The following is a 24,103-nucleotide window of genomic DNA, read 5'->3' as shown; positions in this document are numbered from 1 at the left end:
CTGTGATTTCTTCCTGGAGTTCTAGGAGAAAACAGAGTTAATAAGACACGTACCTTTAGACATACTACTGATTATATAAAAACTAACAATATGTTTCATTCCAAGAACAATTGTTAACCAGTTAACTCTGGGAAACTTTCCCGGGAGAGTGCATCAGCCACCTTGTTAGAAGCTCCCGAAATGTGTTGTATTTCAAAATCAAAATCTTGGAGAGCTAAACTCCACTGAAGAAGTTTTTTGTTATTTCCCTTGGCGGTATGAAGCCACTGTAGCGCAGCATGGTCTGTTTGTAGTTGGAAACGCCGTCCCCAAACATATGGGCGTAGCTTTTCCAGCACGTACACAATGGCATAGCATTCCTTTTCGCTGATTGACCAATGGCTTTCCCTCTCAGACAGTTTCTTACTGAGAAATACGACAGGATGGAATTCTTGATCCGGTCCTTCCTGCATTAAAACTGCTCCCACGCCTCGCTCGGACGCATCTGTGGTTACTTGGAACGGTTTGTCAAAGTCTGGGGCCCTTAGCACAGGGTCAGACATGAGTGTTGCCTTAAGCTGGTTAAAGGCCTTTTGACACTCATCAGTCCACTGAACTGCATTTGGCTGTTTCTTGCTGGTTAGGTCTGTCAGCGGGGCGGCGATTTGGCTGTAGTGGGGTACAAATCGCCTATAATATCCAGCCAAGCCTAAGAAGGATTGGACCTGTTTCTTAGACTTTGGAACCGGCCACTTTTGGATAGCATCCACTTTGGCCTGTAGGGGATTTATAGTTCCTTGACCCACCTGGTGCCCCAGGTAAGTCACTCTGTTTTGGCCTATTTGACACTTTTTAGCCTTAACAGTTAGTCCTGCCTGCTGGATGCGCTCGAAAACTTTTTCCAGGTGCTCCATGTGCTCTGCCCATGAATCAGAAAAAATGGCCACATCATCGAGGTAGGCAACTGCAGATTCTCCCAATCCCGCTAGGAGACCATCTACAAGTCTTTGGAAGGTGGCGGGTGCATTTCGCAACCCGAAAGGGAGTACATTGAATTCATACACCCCTGCCTGGGTGACGAAGGCTGACCTTTCCTTAGCGGGTTCATCTAGTGGTACTTGCCAGTAACCCTTGGTTAAGTCCAAAGTAGAGATGAATTGGGCATGTCCCAATTTCTCCAATAGCTCATCTGTGCGTGGCATTGGATAGTTGTCAGGACGAGTTACAGCATTTAGCTTACGGTAGTCCAAGCAAAAGCGTATTTCCCCATCTGGTTTGGGAACTAGAACCACTGGAGATGCCCATGCACTCTTAGAGGGGCGGATTATACCCATCTGTAGCATGTCCTGGATCTCCCTTTGAATAGCAGTTTTGGCATGAGGTGACTCCCGGTAGGGTGGGGTTCTAATAGGGTGAGCATTACCTGTGTCAATGGAGTGGTATGCCCGTTCGGTCCATCCTGGAGTGGCTGAGAAAATTGATGCAAAGCTTGTGCACAGCTCCTTGATCTGCTGTCGCTGTAGACGTCCAAGGGTCGTGGAGAGGTTCACCTCTTCCACGCCACCATCCTTTTTTCCTTCGTAGTAGACACCTTCAGGCCACTCCGCGTCATCTGTTTCCTGGGCTGTAAACTGGCAAACGTTTAATTCTCTGGAATAAAAGGGCTTAAGAGAATTAACATGGTATACCTTAGGCTTTATGTTGGAGGTGGGGGAGGCTATGAGATAGTTAACAGCTCCTAGGCGCTCCTGGACCGTGAATGGTCCTTCCCACGATGCTTCCATTTTATGGGCCTGGAGCGCCTTTAAGACCATGACTTGGTCTCCTACTTTGAAGGACCGTTCTCTGGAATGTTTATCATACCAGGCCTTTTGCTCTTCCTGAGCATTCTTTAGGTTTTCTTTAGCAAGGGCTAAAGAGTGTCGGAGGGTGCTTTGTAGGTTGCTTACAAAGTCTAGAATGTTAGTTCCTAGAGAAGGCGTAAACCCCTCCCATTGCTGTTTCACCAACTGTAATGGCCCCTTAACCTCGCGGCCATACACAAGTTCAAATGGTGAAAACCCTAAACTGGGATGTGGTACAGCCCTGTAGGCAAAAAGCAACTGCTGCAACACTAGGTCCCAATCATTGGAGTGTTCATTTACAAATTTACGTATCATGGCCCCCAAAGTTCCATTAAACCTCTCCACCAGGCCATTGGTTTCATGGTGGTAAGGGGTGGCAACCAAGTGATTCCCCCCTTGAGCTTCCCACAGGTTTTCCATGGTCCCTGCCAGGAAATTAGTTCCCGAATCTGTAAGGATGTCGGAGGGCCAACCTACCCTGGCAAAAATGTCTGTTAATGCCTGGCACACACTTTTAGCCCTGGTGTTGCTTAAGGGTACTGCTTCCGGCCATCGGCTAGCAAAATCCATGAAAGTCAGTACGTACTGCTTTCCTCTGGGTGTCTTCTTTGGGAAAGGACCCAGAATATCCACAGCTACGCGCTGAAATGGGACCTCAATTATGGGTAGTGGCTGGAGAGGGGCTTTAACCTGGTCTTGGGGCTTTCCCACTCGTTGGCACACCTCACAAGACCGGACATATTTAGCAACGTCCTTGCCCATTCCCTCCCAGTGGAAGGACTTCCCCAACCGGTCTTTGGTTCTGTTCACCCCAGAATGGCCACTGGGATGATCATGGGCTAAGCTCAAGAGCTTTACCCGATACTTAGTGGGAACTACCAACTGTCTTTGAGGATGCCAATCTTCCTGGTGCCCACCAGAAAGAGTCTCCTTGTATAAAAGTCCTTGTTCTACAACAAACCGGGATCGGTTCGAAGAGCTGAGAGGCGGTGGGGTGCTCCGCGCCGCCGCCCAAGCTTTCTGAAGGCTGTCATCTGCTTCCTGCTCGGCCTGGAACTGTTCCCTTGATGCTGGAGACATCAGTTCCTCCTTGGACTGTGGACTGGGGCTTGGTCCCTCTGGAAGCGATGCAGGTGCTGGGGCTGTTTCCATTGACTGTGAACCGCTGTCCGCTGGTGCACTATGTGGTATCTCAGGCTCTGGCTGAGCCTCTTGGGTAGGGTTATCTGCTGCTTCTGCCAGGTCAGGCTCGCTGGTGCCCTCTGGCATTGGAGTTGTAGACGGGTTTGCAAGCGCTGGACTCAGGGCTCGCAATGGTTCTGGTGCTGGTTGCGTTGCCAGTTCCGGTTCTGGGACTAGCTTTGGCTGGGTCTCTGGGATTGGATCCACTACGGCTGTTGCAGTCATTGGCAGGGGATCCAGTTCCATCACCTTTGTCTGGGTCTCCGGTAACACAGACGGGGCCCTGGTGGACGGCTCAGGAACAGGGATGGGGGTGAAAGCTTGCTTAGCCTGGCTGCGGGTGACTATTCCCACCCTCTTGGCTAGCTTCACATGGTTGGCCAAATCTTCCCCCAGCAGCATGGGAATGGGATAATTGTCATAGACTGCAAAAGTCCACATTCCTGACCAGCCCTTGTACTGGACATGCAACGTGGCTGTAGGCAAGGTTACAGACTGTGACACGAAGGGTTGAATTGTCACTGTAGCCTCTGGGTTGATGAGTTTGGGGTCCACTAGGGATTGGTGGATAGTTGACACTTGAGCCCCAGTGTCCCTCCAGGCGGTAACCTTCTTTCCACCCACTCTCAAGGTTTCCCTTCGCTCCGAGGGTATGAGAGAGGCATCTGGGTTTGGGGATCTTTGGGGTGATTGGGGTGTAATGAACTGTAATCGATTGGGGTTCTTGGGGCAGTGAGCCTTTATATGTCCCAGTTCATTACATTTAAAACATCGCCCTGCTAAGGTATCATCGGGACGATGTTGGTTGGTGGAGACTGGTGTGGTGGGGTGAGAAGGCGTCTGAGGTTTCCCTTGGGATGTGGGTGGGGCCTTGGGTTGTCCCCGGTGGTAAGGTTTTGTTTCGGCTTGCCCCTTCTGATATTCGCTCCAACTGCTATTAGTTTTTTTCTTTTCTGCCACCTCCACCCATTTGGCTCCAATCTCCCCCGCCTCAGTTACAGTTTTGGGCTTCCTATCTAGGATGTACCTTTCTATTTCCTCAGGAACACCCTCTAAAAACTGCTCCATTTTTACTAGGGAAAGCAGATCTTCCAGAGATTTAACATTTGCTCCTGATATCCAGGCATCACAATTTTTGTCAATGTGGTAGGCATGACGGGTAAATGACACATCGGGTTTCCACTTTAGGGCTCTGAACCGCCGACGGGCATGCTCGGGTGTTAGCCCCATTCTGAGTCTGGCCTTGTTTTTAAAAAGTTCATAACTGTTCATGTGTTCCTTAGGCATTTCAGCCGCCACCTCTGCTAAGGATCCACTGAGCTGCAGCCTCAGCTCTACCATGTACTGGTCTGCAGCGATGCTGTATCCAAGGCAGGCCCTTTCAAAATTTTCTAAGAAGGCCTCAGTATCATCGCCTGCCTTGTAGGTGGGGAATTTTCTGGGATGGGAAGTGGTACCTGGAGGGGGGTTGTTAGCATTGGCTGGTGCATCCTGCTTAGCCTTTGCTACTTCCAGTTCATGCTTCCTTTCTTTTTCTCTCTCCTCCATTTCTTTTTCTTTCAGCTCCATCTCTTTTTCTTTCAGCTCCATAGTTCTCTTGTGAGCCTCCTCTTTGGCTTTTTCCAGCTCCATCTCTCTTTCATGGGCCTCCTCTTTGGCTTTTTCTTCTTTTGTAGTCATTTTCCTGTTTTCTTGTGCTGGGTCACCCCCTCTGCAGTTGACTGAAACTGGGAAGCTCTCAGCTCTGGCTGCTGCTGAGTTAACAGAGACTTTCTAACTAGCTACTCCCGAGGATGTAAAAAGAAAAAAAACACAATTCAGCTTGTAAATTCCTTTTACCTTTGTTTGCCCATTTGAACACTTCTCTTAACAAAGAACCTGTTAAAAAAACTTAACACCTCTCCCTTCAGGCAAGGAGAGATAAGATATGCATCTATCTACCTCCAGCTCGGCTTTCCAAGCAGCTAGAAGGAAAAAAAAATCTCACTGGCTTTTGGGTTTAAAATGATCCCACCGCTCTACCACCATGTCAAGGCTGGATCCCCACTTTGAACTTTAGGGTACAAATGTAGGGGCCTGCATGAAAACTTCTAAGCTTAACTACCAGCTTAGCTCTGGTTCTGCTGCCACCATTTCAATGGATTCCATTCCTGGGAAACCTTGAAAAACCGTCACCAATTCCCTGGTGAATACAGATCCAAACCCCTTGGATCTTAAAACAAGGAGAAATTAACCATTCCCCTCCTTCCTCCCACCAACTCCTGGTGAATACAGATCCAACCCCCTTGGATCTAAAACAAGGAGAAATTAACCATTCCCCTCCTTCCTTCCACCAACTCCTGGTGAATCAAGATCCAAACCCCTTGGATCTTGAACAAGGAAAAATCAATCAGGTTCTTAAAAAGAAGGTTTTTAATTAAAGAAAAAGGTAAAAATCATCTCTGTAAAATCAGTATGGAAATTAACCTTACAGGGTAATCAAACTTAAAGAGCTCAGAGGACTCCCCTCTAGTCTTAGGTTCAAAGTACAGCAAACAAAGATAAACACTCTAGTAAAAGGTACATTTACAAGTTGAGAAAACAAAGGAAAACTAACACGCCTTGCCTGGCTATTTACTTACAAGTTTGAAATAGGAGAGACTTGTTTAGAAAGATATGGAGAACCTGGATTGATGTCTGGTCCCTCTCAGTCCCGAGAACGAACACACTCCCAAACAAAGAACACAAACAAAAGCCTTCCCCCCCCTCAAGATTTGAAAGTATCTTGTCCCCTTATTGGTCCTTTAGGTCAGATGCCAGCCAGGTTACCTGAGCTTCTTAACCCTTTACAGGGAAAAGGATTTTGGAGTCTCTGGCCAGGAGGGATTTTATAGTACTGTACACAGGACAGCTGTTACCCTTCCCTTTATAGTTATGACAGCCTTCAGGACGGAGGAGGGAGGCTTGAAAAATTTGCAACTGCTGGAGGGAGGGAAAAAAGGAGAGGATTTTTTAAAAAGATACATTTTACAGAACAATGCTTATACTCTTTCACGGTGACCAACACTATTCACATTACATAGCACGTGTGATTTCTGTGCAAGGTCGCATTTTGCCTCTTAATACTGAGTGCCTGTGGCTTTGCTGCTAGAGATCACAGATGCAGGTCCAGGCAACAGAATTCGGCTTGCATGCGGCCATGGTAAGCCATTGTGTTTCGGCTTCTGCGCCCTCCTTTCCCACATACCAAGCAAAGCCCGTTGAGTGCTGCGGTTTTCCTGTTAACCTTCAGCAGCAGAAAACAAACTAACCCCGCCCCCCATCCAATTCTCTGGATGATCACTTTATCCCTCCCCCCACTGCATGGCTGGTATCAGGGAAGATCTCTGCTAACCAAACGCGAAAAGCTCAGGGCCAATTCGCCCCCACCCCCACCCCGCGCTTGGCTAACTGCAGGGAAGGATTTCTTTTCAGCCACAGGCAAACAGCCCAGTAGGAATGGCCACCTCTGTCCCCTTAATTAAATTCCCGTATTTCAACCAGGTTACCATGAGCGATATCACTCTCCTGAGGATTACACAGCGAGATAAAGAATGGATGTTGCTTGAATGCCAGCAAACACCGGGACCATACGCTGCCAGGCTTTGTCATGCAATGATACCAGATTACTTGCTACTAGCATGGCATGGTCAAGTGTCCTACCATGGAGGATGGAATAAGGCTGCACTGCCCAGAAACTTTGTGGAAAGGCTTTTGGAGTACCTCCCGGAGAGCTTCACAGAGATATCCCTGGAGGATTTCTGCTCCATCCCCAGACACGTTAACAGACTTTTCCGGTAGCTGTACTGGCCACGAATGCATCCCAAGTCCTCAGGGCAAAGTAATCATTAAAAAATGCTTGCTTTTAAAACAAGTTTTATATTTTAAAAGGTAAACTCACCTGAGGTCCCTTCCACTGGGTCATGGTCTTGGATACTGGCTTGGGAGGGTACTTCTTTCAGGCTGAGAAAAAGATCCTGGCTGTTGGGGAGAACGGAGTGCTGTGTGCTCTCCGCAAGCTCGTCCTCCTCCTCCTCCTCTTCCCCCTCCTCAGAATCCTCAGGTGTGGCTGATGAGATTACCCCCACCTCAGAATCCATGGTCAGAGGTGGGGTAGTGGTGGCGGCCCCCCCTAGAATTGCATGCAGCTCAGCGTAGAAGTGGCATGTCCGCGGCTCTGACCCGGAGCGACCGTTTGCCTCCTTTGTTTTTTGATAGGCTTGTCTGAGCTCCTTGACTTTCACGTGGCACTGATCTGAGTCCCTATTGTGGCCTCTCTCTGTCATGCCCTTGGAGATTTTTTCAAAAGTTTTGGCATTTCGTCTTTTCGAACCAAGTTCTGCTAGCACTGAATCCTCTCCCCATATAGCGATCAGATCCAGTACCTCCCGTACGGTCCATGATGGTGCTCTTTTTCGATTATCGGCCTGCATGGTTACCTGTGCTGATGAGCTCTCTGTGGTCACCTGTGCTCTCCACGCTGGGCAAACAGGAAATAAAATTCAAATGTTCGTGGAGCTTTTCCTGTCTACCTGGCCAGTGCATCCGAGTTCAGATTGCTGTCCAGAGCGGTCACAACGGTGCACTGTGGGATAGCTCCCGGAGGCCAATACCATCGAATTGCGGCCACACTAACCCTAATTCGAAATGACAATATCGATTTTGGTGCTACTCCGCTCGTCAGGGAGGAGTACAGAAATCAATTTTAAGAGCCCTTTATTTCGAAATAAATGGCTTCGTTGTGTGGACGGGTGCAGGGTTACTTCGATTTAATGCTGCTAAATTCGAATTAAACTCATAGTGTAGACCAGGCCTGAGGTAGCTATCGCGATGTAAAAAAATACCTTTTTTAAAGCAGTGAAGACATAACCAGCTATACTTAACCACCTCTCTTCAGATCTACAGATGAAAATCTCTATAGATGTGCCAATTGCAGGAGCTGGGCTCCAGTTTGAAATCAGTGAAATGTATCTAAAGAGAAACAGGATCAGTCTGTAGATCAGGGATCATTGGTTTGTTATATATCTTTTAAAAAAATGGTTTCTATGTTGTCAAAATGTTGGAAAAATCTTTTTACACAAAATCTTCATGCTTAAGTCTAGTGCTTTAATTTTAGATAAGGGCTTATATTTCTACATAGTGAAATTTGCTATCTTTGTAACTACCAGTAAATACATGTTGTCCAGAGGGTAAATAGGACCCAGATGATGCTATACTCACTTGAGACTGTTCTCCATTTATACAGATCTTATTGCTTTATTCATTATTAGTCCAGGAAGAATAAAGCCATTTTTTTTTCTTGGTCAGATGCTGACATCTATTCTTTTTGTTCCTTGCTATTAGGCAGAAAATCTATTGGATCTAATTTTTGTCTTTTATTAGACTCAAAATGAATCACCCACTAATATAATACTGAAGCAATAAAGACTTCGGGTAAAGAAGATTTCTCACCCACAATCAAGGAATCAGATTCATCATGACTTATCACTATAATGAAGCTTTTGAAAACCCAGACTATCACTACTCAGAGACATTGGAGATTGACAGAAGGTAAGTTTGAGTAATAATTTATAAAAGTTCTGAACAATAGTATTGTTGGTAATAAAGGAAATTGAATATTTAGAACTCATGGGAGTGTGGGGGATGGAACTTGTTACCAGTTCTATTTTTGCCATTCATTTAAATCACTCCGTAGTTCTTGTCTGAGAATGTCTGTGGAGTCTGTCTTTTGCAGTGTTGTTTTAGCCATGAAGGTCCCAGGATATGAGAGAGACAAGTTAGGTGAGGTAATATCTTTTACTGGACCAACTTCTGTTGGTGGAAGGTACAGATTTGAAGAAGAGCTCTGTGTCACTGAAAACTTGTACCTTGCACCAACAGTAGTTGGTTCAATCATACCTCAACTACTCTGTCTGTATTTTTACATTTCTACATTTGTCATAGTGGCTTTGTTATTATTTTATACTTTAAATTAATATGTTCCAGGATTTATAGTTGCAGGTACCAGGGATTTGTTGGTTTTATCAATTTTTCAGCAGATGTGCAGCCAAAAAGTTTGCTGCACACTTGGAGCTTGGAGCCTGATTTTACAAATGCTTATGCATATACTTACTTTGAGTGGTCCTCCCACTGACTTCAGTGGGACTGAAGTTTTCATCTCTTTAATTCAGTTCATGATTAGCACTTATGTCAGAGCTTTGATTCTAAGGATTGTATATTGTGAAAATGTTTTAAAATGTGGTAAAGTAAGATGATACATAACTTATTTATATCAAAAAATTGTTTGACTACTGCACATCTAGAAACAAAGGCAAATAGATATATCTTACCTTTCTGGTCACTGTTAGTCCCTCCTTTTTGTTTGTTTGCTCACACAGCAGAGAAAGGAATTCATCCTTTCACCAAAACCTTCCTGAGTCCTCCCTGGATGATGACTCGTTGTACGATTCCTATGAAGGTCGCAGTGGAAGAGGACAAAGAAACCAGGATTATCCCATGGCTATACCAATGGCCTCGATGCAGCCTGGCTTCCAATACAGCCACAGCACATCGAGGTCGGCTGGGCCCAACACAAATCCATATGGAAATCCATATAGTATGTAATTCCACATAGCAAAATCCTATGTATAACAGACAGTATTTTGGGGATCCATTCCTGAAGTTGATCCAAATACCTGCTCATCTTGATTTCTAAAGGAGCTCTACATTCAAGGCAGGATCAGGCCAGAGCGTGTTTTATAGAAGTGTCCCTCTTAGGAAACGAAAATGTAACATCTTTGTGGGCAAAATGAGAGGGAGGAAAACCCTTAGTTTTTTTTTAAAAAAAGAACATTTTAGCAAGGATTATTTCCATCCTGTCACTCCAGAGTTTTATTTTTTGTTATGTTGTGTTTGGGAGGGGGAAAAACAGAACGTTATCATTAGTTACCTACATTTTAAAAAGTGATTAGTGGGTTTTGGGTGCTTTCTTTTCTGGGTGCCCAACTTGAGACACCATAATGAGGCCCATTTTTTTGTTTTTGTTTTTGTTTTTTTGGAGCACTTTCTGAAAATCAGGTACCTTTATGATGTCTTATGTTGAGCCTCCAAAAATTGAAACACCCACAATCACTAGCTACTCTTGAAAATGTAGGCAGCTAGCATCATTACGTTTGCCTTTCAGTAGTCTACGGCATGGTGTAACTATACTATACAATATAATGATGGATTTTAAATGGGTGTACAGTATTAGAATGAGGGACGAGAATAATTAAAAGATCTATTGTGCTATGCACAGTAGCACTGAGTTTATTACTATATCAACAAACCCAATCTTCTGTGAACTGTTTTAAACATTTCTTTGTGGCTTAATGCTTCTGCTTTTCCCTCTAACAGCTAATCCTTCCTTTGAGTATGAGCCAGAATTAGCATACACATCTCCCTCCACCTTTCACGCCGTGGATGATCCTTACGTACGCAGATCTTCTGATGTGTCTGATGGAGGTAAGGCTTAAGGCACAAAGATGGAATGGCCAATGAGAACATTGAAACTTTAATCTCCAAAGGAGGATGACAGCTTTCTTAGGCTTAAACTAACCAGACTTTATCCCTTGATAAGATATTTCATACTAATGAATGTGGAAGGTTCTTTATTTAGTTCAGGTGGCTGATTGTCCAGGAGTCCTCACTGAATCCTAGTCACCATTAAATATCAAAATATTTCTTGACAACACTACTTCATTGTACCAGAGCTTCCCGGAACCTTTTGATTGGACCCCATCTCATGGCAATGAAAATAGAGGTGGTTGGGAATTTTTTGATGAATCATTTTTTTTATCAAAAAATGCCTGTTTATCTAAACTGAGACTGTTCATGAAACAGGTTTTGATTTGAGGAATCTCCCAACTTGAAAAAAAAGTTGTAGGGGGGAAAATGTCCAAATGTCTTGACATTTTAAAAACAAAAACATCAGACTTTCCAATTCAGTGACTTTTCACTTTTAAAACCTTTTAGTTTAATTTCAAAGGGGATGGGGAGAGGCTGAAATTGAAACAAAAAGTTTTGATTGACCTGGATTTTTTTTTTTTTTTTGGTGAATATTTTTGAGATTTTGACTTTTCATCATGATTCGATCTGAGAAGAAATTTTTAACTCTCAAAAATGTATGTGTGGGACATGCAAACTGTTCCCTTGCCTCACCCCCCCAGCTGTAAATGAAGAGTATGGTATGAAGCAGAGTCACCTATTTAAACCTGAATTCCCTATAAGCAGCTGTACCCCTGTAAATCACTTGTGAAGTTATTCAGGGGGTTGTGGGGCCAAATTCTTTGCTACGGTGCTTCCACTGATGTCATTGGATTTACACCAGCAGAGAATTTGGCCCATCATGTGTTTGTGTGAAGGATAGTCCTTAGTAGTACCTAAAGGGGTGGGCCTTGGGCAGAGAGGGAGGGGCGAGCCTCCCCCACGGACCCGTTCACCCACCACCCAGGCAATCAAACGACATGTCCTTTGGGATTGGAATAGTGTAGGGTTGAATCTTTGACTAGATACTGGAACGCAGTCAGTCTTAAAATGATGATATTAGTGGCAATTTATTGTCTGTGCCCTGCATAACAGACTATATTGTAGATCCATCAGGTCTCAGCATCCTGTAATCCTTTTCACTGTGACATATTTGGTAACTGTTTGCTGCTTCTAGAATTCCTATAATGAAGAATTCTCTTCTAGAGTTGTTGCCTAGATACACTGGAAAAACACCTCTCTTAGCTATCCTTAACCAACTTTAACCTTTTAGGAACATGTAAATGGATCTGGTTAACATCTGATTTGGGGGGGAAATTGGAGTCTTACTGGAAAGTAACAATTCTATTGCTTCATGGAAATGACCTGTTTCAAAATTCCTCATTATAGAACATAGAGAGAGGGAGAGAAACTTAATAAATTTCTCCTTAAGACTTTTTATGCTTGGGAAATGGATATCCAGAGCAATCAACTGAAGGATAAACATCCAGACCTTGAGAGTCCAGGGAGTACCTCAGAAAAAAGACAAACACATTTTCCTTTCTCTAATCCTTTTAAATGGATACAAAGAAAACTGGCTCTGAGTACAAATGCTACTATCCCCATTGTTTATTCAAATCTGAAGGGAGAAATTGCTGAAGACCCACAAAGGGAGCATTTGTTAGCAGACACTTTAGACTTTCCTGGTCTTCTAACCCCAGGAAATCTAAATGCAGAAGGGGAATGCAGCTCTGAGCTGCCTGCATCTTCTTCCCAAGTGGCTGCGAGTGACCAGAAAATGGTGTTTGTAAACTTTTCTCGCTCTTCAGCTTCAATAGAGGAAGGTATAAGCATCCAGTGAACATAGAAATGTCAGTGGTTTTGAATATTGGGATAGGGGTGAGAAGATGTGTCGAACTCTGATAAGAAAACGGAGCCTATCTCTTAGGGCCAGATTCAGATACCCTTTCTTATGCTGAATAGTATGTTATTCCAGCAATAATCTCACTGAAGTCAGTGTGAGTCCTTGTGTAGTAGGGTTTACGGTGCATGTATCCCAGTCTGGCCCTTAAAGTTCAGTTTTCAAGTCTGAAAAATTACACATCAAATGTGGGAGGATGGGTATTCTTTACTTAGCTGGACTACGTGGAAAGTGAATGTCTAATGAACAGGTCTGGCTAAGCAAATTTGGCATTAAATTTCTTAGTTCACTAAAAAGTGTGTCTTGTTCAGGTAGCTTCAGTCAGAGATATAACAGAAGACAAGCTGACCTGGTCTACAGGATGCCTTCCAGCCTTCTCAGACTAGACTCAAATGCAGAAACGTATAACAAAGACAAATATAAACAAGGTAAGTTACTTAGAGAAATAGTGGGGGATTTAAATATATTCTTATTCCAGAAAAATGTGGAAGGCCTTGATAGCCAATATAGAACCACAAGAGAACTTGAAACAACTTGCCACAAATGGCAGTCTCTACGCTAGAGAAACCCAGCTGTGAAACAGTAGGGGTGATGAGGGTTGGGCTTGCTAAATACATTAGCAAGAGTTGGGTGTAAAAGCCTGACATGGTTGTGTTTTGCAATATTTGGCCTTGTCTTCACTAGGAAAGAAGATGTATATTTGGCATGTTAGCTAACATGTTCATTAATTGTGCTAAAATCCTATCTAGATAAGGCAAGTTGTAGTTCTAACACATGTTAACTGGTTGCGGTAAACCTTAAGCTCCCCACAAGGTTTTATTGTGCCTGGCTAACATGGGTTAAAATGATAACTGTTTAATCTACACTAGAATTTTAATGTATTAATTAACATGCTACCTGACATGTTTTTAAACTACACCATTTTTCCTAGAGTAGACATGGCTTTTATGCCCTAGCTGATGCTATTTTACATTTTTAGATTCACATTCAAGTGACTCTCTCAAACTGACAATTATTAAAACGCATAAGCCTCAAAATAACAGATCAGAGCACCATATCTAAAAAGCTTTTCAGCAAAAGTACAATTTGTTTCCATTAGCGCTAAATTTACACACTACTACTAACTAAATATCTTTTTTAAACAGAATTAATTTTCAGTTCACTAGGTTTGTTTTTTATGAAAATATAGAAACCAAAACCCCACTAGAAAAAACAACAAGTAAGAACCTTTTTGCAAAGCTTGAGTCAATGTTTTTGCTTATTTTGTATTACAGCCCATTGTACTAACAGTAAACCATCACTGGGTATGGATAATTTTTGAAAGCATTAAAAACTGTATTCTCCCAATGTATTACAGAAACATTCATTCCAGAAAACTAAGAATATTTAGTGCAATACCACTGCTAGCTATCACTAGCTCTCAATTTCCCATCGTTTAGCTGAGTCTTGGTAGTATATTGGATGTCTTATTTCCAGTCTTCCTCCTCTCATTCTTTGTATAAAAGTTAAGATGTTATCTAAAGTTCTGGATGGATATAATTTTTTTTGTACATCCCACCTACAGAAGAAAACTTGATCAAAAATCTTGCAAACATGTCCAGCAGAGAGAGAGTTAAAGCAATCCAGAAGACACCAAAGACCATGAAAGAAAAGAGAGACATCAGGTAAAGCACAATGTTTATTACAGCTTAGTATTAATGTGAACACACATACCGTTTCTGGTATCAACTTAACAAATGCAGGTGTCTGCATATTTCCTCTCTAGATTCTCGGTCAATTATGGAACAAAACAACTGGAAAATAATAACCTGTTTTAAAGTAGCATCTTACAAGGCAAATCAGCATTCAGTAAGGATGGCAAGATGTGCATTTTTGTTCGATGGGAGCAATGTTTCCTCTCGTTGACAGCAATATCTGTTCTGTTTATATAAGAAATGTCATATGAAATGTGGATTGTGATGTTTAAGAGTTTCAAAAGAGTTTTCAGCAACAAGAGTGGAGAAGACGCCAAGCAAAAGAGGTTGCAAGTAATGGCTGATTTGTCACTATCACAGTGCCATTGTAGAGGATATCCAAAGCCCATCACCAACAATAAGCAGGTGTTAGATGCAAGGAGGCTAGATTGGCACCAGACTTGTCTGTCCTGAGGCAGATTGCCAGTTCACAGAAAGACAAACAGCAAAGCGCTCTCCCTAAAGTCCACATTTTAGTAACTTTTTGGCTGCTACAGAGTAGAGCTGGCTGGGAATTTTTTGATTATCTTTTTTTCTGAAAAATGCTGCTTTGTCAAAACTATAACTGTTTTCAAAACCAGGTTGATTTCTAGATGAATTTTCCAACCTGAAATTTAAAAATAAAAAGTTTATAAAATGTCAAAATGATTTTTTCTGACAATTTTAATGAAAAATTCTGATTTTTTGCTCTGGTTTGAAACAACTTTCTGTTTTGAAATGTGAAACTAATTAGACTGAAAGCATTAAAAATCTTGAAATTGAAATAAAATGTTTCGATTGACCCAAACTGAAAATTATTTGTTTATTATTTGGTGGGGGCAGGGGGGGGGGGGCTTTTTCAGCTAGCTAAATTTTTTGTGATGTTGACCTTTTGTCCAGATTTAGGATGGTAAAAATTTGTAAACTCTCAAAAGTATACGCTGGCCATATCCTGCCCAGCTGTGCTCCTGAGCACGTGCATAACATTTGTGTTTGCAGGAGTCTGTTAAACACAATGTGGTATGTTAAATGAGAAGTCCTTCATTGTTTTAATCACCCTCCTCCATGCTGTTCCACAGGAATAAAGTTCTCATGGAGCAAACAAAAAAATCTGTGAGCTCCAATACTCAGATTAACTGTTGTACACAGTGTCTGTACAAAACAGCATTGGTAAGTGTAACCTGCCTTGTTCACACAAGTTGGGTAAAACTTTTTTTAACTAAGATCTCATTGCTCACTCCAGCATTGCATAGCATATTCCCTTGTGTTACCTTTACTTGCCAATAGGCCAAAGAACCATTGCACTTTTATTTTATTTTATTTTATTTATTTATTAAGTTGGATTATGGTAGCATTTAAGAGCTCAAGTCAAGGAAAGGCATCCTACAAATGAGAAGAAAGTGAAGGAGGGAAAATGTTCCTAATTTAAAAATACAAATATGAGAAATGTGGGATTGTCTTGTGTGACTTTAATTTGAATACTATATAACAAGTGCAGTATCAGATTGCCTGTTAATGATCATATTTCTATCTCCTTCTAATATTAGACCTATCGGCGATTTAAAAATGGCCTGTCAGAATATTTGCGCTTATTGCAACTATGGCAGAAGACTCTGAAAGTCATCCGTGGCAAGTTTGGAACCAGTGTTCTTTCCTATTTTGTTTTTCTGAAGTGGTTACTGACTTTCAACATCTTCTCATTCCTTGTAAACTTCAGCTTCATAACAATCCCACAGCTTATAGCATCAGGACCAAATAATCTTTCGTTCAACGGTCTGGAGCTTCTGACCGGGGCTGTAAGTATGTAGAGGCGGGCCCAAACTAGTACTGTATACAAGAGAGAGATTTTATAAAATCATCCTAATTTAAAAAAATAGCCAGAAGTATTTTCTAGTAACAGCTCAGTGGAGTGGTGGAAGTTTTAAATAGTGTTCTTATTTTCTTCTGGTCACTGTAAAATTTTTAATTTGCCTTATAGTTTCATAAGCTGCCCAGTAGCCTGTATGATATTAATTGATCTCACTCTAATTCCTAGAGCATTTGTGTCCTATTCAAAAACTGCTTGGTGCCTTTTTGACAGCCTCTCAGCGAGCGATTGAATAGGCATGAAGACTGCATTATCCTTTAACCCCTTCTGAATTATCCTAAGACACTATCAGCAGTGAATCTTCCCATGCTATCCTGCTTCTGCAGATATGTTAAGGACTTCAGTTTCCAATGCTGTGAACCTGGCACATTTCATAAGCACTGAATTCTTGATTTTTGCAAGGAGCTGGGCAAATCCTTGCATAGAGACGTGTTGAAGTCAGCAGGGCATTATTCGAATGGACCTTTAAATGTGTGCTGGGATCTCTACACCATCAGGGCCTAAATATCTAAATATTTTTTGGGGGAAGAAAAACCTAAAGGAAAACATCCCAGTATCCCATACTGTGCTAATTTTACTGACACTAAGCTACTGGTTGGTTGTTTATTTGGTCAGAGAGGAGGAGCTATTCCTTTTTGGGGGAGGTTAGCTTTTTCCATACCTGACCTTTACAAGAAGGTTGCATCATTTCCACTGTACACGAGGGGGGGCGGGTGTCTATCTAGTGAAATAATAACCCAGATTGGTAGCTAAGGCCTTCTCAATGTGAGGATGCCATGTTGTTTTTTTAAGAAGGGTAAATATGAATATTCCTGCTGGAATTCTCTTGCAATGTTGCATTTGTGCATTTCAGTTAACAGTTCTCAGTCTTCAGTTGTAAAACTGTTGTGTTCCTAAGTTTCTGGATGCAAAGTAAAAGTATAGCAAGAAGGGATTAAAGTACAGTATTTACAGAGTGTGTCCTCGGAAAGGTGGCCAAATAACCTTTGATCTAATGCCAGTTGCAATAATTTTAACTAAGGTCCACTCCTTCAAGGTGTTGTGCACCTGCAGCTCCTCACGTTGATCGCTAGGAAAAGGAGGGGTGCTTCATTGGCCACAAGAAGCACTTGGCACCTGTAAAATTGTGATCAGTAGTTGGGGGGAAAGGAGGGCCTAATCCTGCAAAAACCTTACTAGCAAGAGTGATCTCATTGGGGTGAATGGGTCTATTCCTGTCAATCAAGTTTTGCAGGATCAGACCCTTGAGTACTCCACTTTATTCAATCAACAGCATGTCTTTTGAGTGCTAATCCAATTTCCATATCATTTTAGGGTTATTTTAAAAAAACAGTGCTCTACTACGGTTTTTACACCAACTCTACAATCACGAAAACTGAGAACAATTCTTCCTATAACATGCAGCTGGCCTATATTTTCACTATTGGGATTTATTTCATCATCTGCTTCTTTAGCTTGGTGTACAGGTACAATAACTATATATTCCTCCTGCACTTTAAAATGGATATATCTGTATGAAGACAAAAATGCTATTCACATTTTAAGAGCGTCTACTAGTAGTAGTAATAATATCCTTGGCCACTAATTTGGACATGCTGCTGTTCACGAATTCCTGTTTCTAGTTCCTGATAGTAATAAAAGAATCTGCTGAAATTAAATACGCTGTCATCAAATTTCCCCAGTTTAGGGCTACATAGTGTCCAAAGTGCTGCCAGACCCACCAGACAGGGTGTAGAATCACTGCAAAGACACCAATGACCCCCCAGAAGAATTCTGGCTTAGTCAGTTGAGTGTAATCCCGTTATGAATGCTGCTGTCCATAACTTCCACGGGTGATTTGCTGCATTGAAATGGCCCTTCAGACGCAGCCATTGCTGACATGGAATAGGGGAAAAGAAGGCAGGAAGTAGCAGGGTATATAAAGAGACCTGTTGACCTCAGTTTCCCCATCTGTAAAATGTGCATAAAGGGAAAGGGGAGTGACTGTAACTGAACTCTACATTCACTAATCAAGGAAGGTAGTTTTCTGTAGTTTGCAAGACTGATTTTTTTTCCCCCACCCTATTTGGGTCTTTCCTCTCAAAGACTCCCTGCCTTTCCCTAATACTGATCTCCTGCGTGTAACTTCTACTGCAGCATGGCAAAGTCCTTCTGTAAGAACTTCCTCAATCTTCAGACTTACTCTGGAAGTGCTGCCAAGCTTCTCTGCATCTGGGACTTCAATATAACCAATGAGAAAGCTGTGAAACTGAAGCAAAGCAATCTCAGTACACAAATAAAGGTACAGAATGAAATGGATCGGAAAGAAATCCTCTCCCCATGTGAGCAGATCTAACTCTCGGTTTGAATGTATGACTTGCTCAAGAAAGTGCCATCGGATACTTCAGAGATCCAACTTCTTCCTGCCCCACTAGTTGACTATGTGAAGGTTTTCTGTTAGGAGCCATTTACTTACCTGCCATTGGCTTAACAACATATTTCTAAAGGAATTTTTTTCTAGCTCCTTCTTTTTTGTCCTGGCAGTTGAATCTCTACAACTGTGGCATGAATATTTGCCCAGCTCTATTTTTTTTTCAGACCTGCTGCCAAACAGTGGCCTTTAGCTAGAAGGTGGGGGGAACACACTGCTCTTTGCCTGGCATTATCTAGCATACTGCTGATTTAACTGAGATTATTTCCATATAACATGCTTCTCTCCCTCATTGTGGCATATCCTATACGGTTGTGCACATGAACGAATGGTGCCTTGCCCCTAGCTCATGTTTTTTCCTTTATTTTTGGCCTTTTTTATCATTGTGAGTTTGGTTTTCTTGGTATTGGATCACTTAGGTAGAAAGGCACCGTTGGGAGCTGTAGCCCTAACTATGAAGTATGATGAAACTTGTACAAGAGACTGCCCCAAACATAGTGAGTACAATTGTGCTGCCTGCACTAAGGACTTGTCTTCACTACCGGGGTAAGTCGACCTAAGTTACGCTACTCCAGCTATGTGAATAATGTAGCTGGATTCGACGTAGCTTAGATCAGCTTACCCCAGTGTCTTCACTGTGCTGCGTCGATGGGAGATGCTCTCCAGTCGACTTCCCTTACTCTTCTAAGAGAGATGGAGTACTGAAGTTGACTGGAGAGCGCTCTGCTGTCGATCTAGTGGGTCTTCACTTGACCCACTAAATCGATCCCTGCTGTATACATTGCAGCAGCATCAATCTTCCCATAGTGGAGACCAGCCCTAAGAGATCACCTGTATTCTATCCCTTGAGTGGTCACTTAGGACAGGTGTGGAGAGAGCACTGGCCTGGGATTTATGAGACCTGGTGTGACCGAGGTACTAGGGGGCCACCCTGATATTACTCAATTAGGGAAAACTGCAAAGAATGTGGCAGACAGTCCCCAAAGCTAGTGGATGTCCCAATGCTTAGAGTTACCAAACTAACATAAAACAGCTTCCACAATACCTCACTGGTTGCACAGAAGCCAAAACACAGTTCCCTTATAGCAACCCAGCCTTGGGCTTCCACCCAGACACCCAAATCAGATATGCTGAAGATTACTGAAAATCTTATTCATCATATAAGAAAGTTCTACCAATCCTAAAGGATTTGACACATTACCTCCCAAGTTAATGAATATTTCAGATTTTACCCAAATACACGCTGACAGCCAATTCTTGTTAACTAAACTGAAATGTATTAAAAAAAAGAAAAGAGAGAGAGTATTGGTTAAAAGATCAGTATTACATACAGACATGAGTACAATTCTAAGTTCAGTTTTATAGTAGAGATGGTGAGCTTTATAGCTGCAAAAAGTTCTTTCAGACTTAGTCCACAGGTTATAGTCCAATGTTCATATTCCGGGTGATCCAGGTGGGACTGGAGATCTCAGTTTTATGACTTAAGCTTCCCCTGCATAAAGCATCAGGCAGATCTGAAATGAAATAATCAGATCCCAAGAGTCTTTTATACAGTTTTCTAGCAGCCTCTTGACCTGGGCGAACAATAGGCTTTTGATGTAACCTTCTGCTTCCCGAACGTCATGGGTAATTAACTACATGGATTAACATAAAGTAATTTATCCATTAAGCAGTTTATCACAAACTTTAAAGAGACATATAGACAATGACATTATTTCACCCAAGATTCATCTAAATGTTAATATTCCCTTTTGATCTCTGAATCCGTAGCTATCGTAATAGACAGGAACTGTCTGTTTACATGGCTAACATCTAAGAAGATATAAGTAAATGCATACAATTAGTATTAGTAACAATACAAGTTTGCATTTCAAAGTTCTAGCCTATCTAAGATGCAGTGGCCCTAATTAACATTTACATACTTTTCTCACATGTCTCTAAAGGTTGAATCTGCATCAATTAGCCTGCGAGCTGCTTAACCCTTTCTGGCCATGTGTCAAACCTGAGTTCTATTCCTGGCTTGGCCACTAGTCTGCTGGGAGACGTTGGACATGTCACTGCCCCGCTCAATGCCTCAGTTTCCCCATTTATAAAATGTGGGTAATGATACTAACAACCTTTGTAAATCACTTTGAGATCTATTGCTCAATAGCACTAGGTAAGAGCTAGATGTTGTTGTTGTTGTTGTCATACTATTGACTAAGGCCTATGCTTAATTAGCAAGTGTTTGATTGCAGGAATCCCTGTCTGAAGTGACCCTCGAGGTACTGAACCTTTCTCTAAAGCAGAAAATTGCTCGTATCGCTATTCATCTGGTGGTTTGGGTGGCTTCCTTGGGAATAGCAGCTGCTTGTTGTGCTGGTGTTTACTACCTCTCAAGAAATGAACTACAGGTAAGGACAAGGTTTGGTAAACTGCTACCCTGGAAACACAGGCTTCAACATTGGTTTGCTGGACTCTTGAGTGCTAATGACAATTCATGATTAAGGCTTGAAAGACAATAAGGCATCATAGGTGTTGCTTCTGCTAATAGGCTCATATAACCTTCCATAACTTAATACTAGTTTAAATAATCAAGGCCTAGAAGGCAGCAGGAAGAATTGCTTAGTTCGGATTCCAGTAGCCTTATTCTGCTAGGTACTACAAAGAAAAACAAGGAAAAGACAGAAAATGCTGTCTGGTGCACTCTAAGCCCCCAGTACTGCACTTGGATCTGCGAGTGCCCTCCCCTTGCCTGTGTGGGTACAGAGGTCCATCCTAGCAGGACTGGGCATATGAAAGCATGATAGCATAGGTTAAATGCAGAGCCGTGACTCTCCAAGAGAATGCAGGCATCGCAGTGTACAAACTGTTCCACAAAGACAATTCTGAGGGGAGGCTCTCTTATGCTTTATTTTTCTTTCCCTTTAAGCTCCTGGAAGGTAACAAAAGTGAGCTGGAAAACGAGGCTGCCACGCTAGTGCTGCCCATTGTTGTGTCTCTCCTCAACCTCCTCATCCCCTTCTGCTTCGCCTTGTTTGGACTCATAGAGAAATTCCAGTATCCCAGACATCAGCTCTACGCCACTATTATCAGGTATCCAGTGCCATCCTCTCCTAGTTAGCCGCACGAGCTGCCTGAAGCTGCTGCACTTTTTCTGTCGACGGTAAGGCCCATGACGAAAGAGTACTGAAAGCAGCAGTCTGCTATGCATCAGGGCAGTTGCTCCATTCAAAGGATTTGTGACTCCCCCTCTAATGCTGCCTGTTATGTACTTGGAGCTCGCTACAGTGCCACAGCCTCAGTGGAGGCAAGCGTATTGTTTCCCTCTCTTTCAAGCCTATCCTGATACACTGGGCTTTGCTCAGCCTGTGATGCAGACCCCAGTGTGGGAAAGATGGAAAATGGAGGGACGGTTGGTTACAGCAATACAAAGTACCATCATCCCTGCTCCACCGAGAGTGTCTTCTAAAGCTGGCCAAGTGGAGCTGCACTCTACTTTAAAGCTGACATCCCTAGTGTAGGACAATGTGCAAATACTGCTGCCTTTCTCCCACATGGAATGTCACACATCTCACTTGCAATGTGTTTCACAGAATCAAATGCATTAGAAAGGAGTGATGTGCAACCGATGTCACATCCCTCCATGTTTGTTTAACAGGAATCAATATAGTTACTTCTTCTTTGTAGGAATGTTTGTCTGAAAATATCAATAATTGGAATCCTCTGCTACTATTGGCTTAACGATGTGGCTACGTCAGAGAAAGAGGTAAAGTTCTAATGACTCGTGTGTACAAATCTTTGCCATAAAACACATGGTCAGGAATTAGCCTTAAACCACTTTCATAATATTTTGTCTAAACATCAGGAAATATGTGATCAGTGGAGGAAAAGGTGTGTGAAAGGGAACAGACAGTTGGGATGAAATTTGCCCCAGTGCAGAGGCTATATGTGGCCTCTTAAGAGAGGGAAGGAATTGTGGCCTTGACATTCTTCAGCTGGATCCAGGAATCTTTGGAGAAACAACTGTTGTGAGGAAAAAATGTCAGAGTATGACATTATTCATCCAGCTTAGATCAGTACTAGCTATAGCTCACTGTATAGACAGAGACAATGATGAATTCCATTGTACTGGATCTGAGCACATTTTTGAGCTCTATCCTCACTGGAGTTGTTTTGGGAGGCTGTCTGAGGGGGAGGGAAACTAGAGTGAACAACGGTCTGAGCTACAGCCTCCTGAAATTTTTCCGTTTGTCTTTCAATGAGCTTTGGATCAGGGTCCAGAAGTTCATACATTAGACAGAGAGATTTGAATTAAATACACCCTTTATTTTGCTCTCTTAAAAGTGCTGGGAAAGCCTAGTTGGCCAAGAAATCTACCGTCTCATTGTGATTGACTTCATATTTTGCTTGCTTGGTTCTTTCTTTGGAGAATTTGTACGAAGGTGAGTGTGATTTCTAGATTACATCGTTACTGATTTGATGGCAATATTTTAAATGAATGCTCAGTTTGTACCCGTTATCTCATAGAGAAGTATTTTTACATTTAAATTTTAGCTGCTTCATCCTATATAGCATAACTCTTGGCTCAAATGAAAAATGTTCTTTGGCTTCTATCATCCATGCAGCATATTCATGAACATCAGTATTTTGTCAAATACAGATATGTGCTTATTCTTCCATTTGCTGCCTAACTGACAAACGGTGCACACTTTTATATAAATCCACATATAGTTAGTCATTGTTACTTATATGCAGGAGTTTCCTTTAAAGATTGTTGCAGTTCTATAGTTCATGATTTTGTGTCATTTTCAGAATCATTGGAACTAAATGTTGCAAAAAACTTGGAGTGCCAGAATTTGATATTGCACGAAATGTTTTAGACTTGATCTACACACAGACTTTGGCCTGGTAAGTGATGAGTTTTCATTCATACCTGCTGTAAAATATTAGTATTTATTCCTACAGAGCCACTATGAAAAACAGCCTGATGATGATGTTTGCGACAGATAAGGATATGGCAGGAAATTGCCCTGGGAGACCTCATTAAATTAAGTTTAAGTAGCTTAGTGTTCATTGTATTAAATGAATGATTGATCTATTATTGTGGGCTGGGATTGTATGTAACCTAGTCTTTTGAAGCTATACCCTGTTTCCTGATTACTCTTCCCAGAATGTCATGATCAAAGGCCCAAGCTGTATAAAGGAAGGATTGACCTATTCCTGGCTCGGCTAGTTCTGAGCTAAGGCCGCTATGAACTTGTAACCACAGGAAAACCCTTTGTGGGGTTTGAAGGACTGACTTTTACCAGAGCCGCTGTTGGAGTTGAGGAATGGGGATGATCTCTCTCTGGGGAGGGCGGAGGGTAAAGCTTATTAGCATGTGTGTAGACTCCTTTATTGTTTTTAATATGTTTTTTCTGTAATGCTTTCACCTTAAGAATAAGTGTGTTTTGCTTATAAAGAGCTGTGTGGTAACCTGTAACTGCTGGCAATAAACTGGTCATAGCTTTCAGCAAGAAAGCAAAGCACAGACTGAGGCCTGTTTAGTAGGGTTACCATATTTAAAAAATAAAAAAAGAGGACACTCCACGGGGTCCTGGCCCCACCCCTTTCCCACCCCCGGCCCCGCCCCAACTCCGCCCATTCCCTGCCCCTTCCCCAAAGTCCCCGCCCTAACTCCCCCTCCTCCCTCCCAGCCACACGAAA

At 42.4% G+C, this 24,103-nt stretch overlaps 1 protein-coding gene across 4 annotated transcripts in view; it reads left to right on the top strand.

The window, feature by feature from the left end:
• TMC5 (transmembrane channel like 5) overlaps positions 1 to 24,103 on the top strand; it is a 58,255-nt gene that overhangs the window by 18,326 nt on the left and 15,826 nt on the right. For 3 of the 4 annotated variants that reach the window (XM_034783441.1, XM_034783443.1, XM_034783442.1), the window contains exons 2-15: positions 8,406 to 8,573; positions 9,401 to 9,618; positions 10,398 to 10,505; positions 12,738 to 12,854; positions 13,991 to 14,090; positions 15,218 to 15,308; positions 15,686 to 15,934; positions 17,320 to 17,471; positions 18,142 to 18,286; positions 20,653 to 20,808; positions 21,327 to 21,490; positions 22,085 to 22,163; positions 22,742 to 22,839; positions 23,210 to 23,305. In XM_034783441.1, the coding sequence (XP_034639332.1) occupies positions 8,500 to 8,573; positions 9,401 to 9,618; positions 10,398 to 10,505; positions 12,738 to 12,854; positions 13,991 to 14,090; positions 15,218 to 15,308; positions 15,686 to 15,934; positions 17,320 to 17,471; positions 18,142 to 18,286; positions 20,653 to 20,808; positions 21,327 to 21,490; positions 22,085 to 22,163; positions 22,742 to 22,839; positions 23,210 to 23,305 (1,847 nt within the window). In that variant the 5' untranslated portion in view covers positions 8,406 to 8,499. Of the gene's footprint in view, positions 1 to 8,405; positions 8,574 to 9,400; positions 9,619 to 10,397; positions 10,506 to 12,737; positions 12,855 to 13,990; positions 14,091 to 15,217; positions 15,309 to 15,685; positions 15,935 to 17,319; positions 17,472 to 18,141; positions 18,287 to 20,652; positions 20,809 to 21,326; positions 21,491 to 22,084; positions 22,164 to 22,741; positions 22,840 to 23,209; positions 23,306 to 24,103 lie in introns of those variants that run through there. The other variant, XM_034783444.1, reaches the window with a different exon arrangement.

This window comes from Trachemys scripta, chromosome 10 (genome assembly GCF_013100865.1).
Source record: "Trachemys scripta elegans isolate TJP31775 chromosome 10, CAS_Tse_1.0, whole genome shotgun sequence".
In the NCBI taxonomy this organism is placed as follows: Eukaryota; Metazoa; Chordata; order Testudines; family Emydidae; genus Trachemys; species Trachemys scripta.
This window is presented reverse-complemented; position numbering and strand designations above follow the sequence as displayed.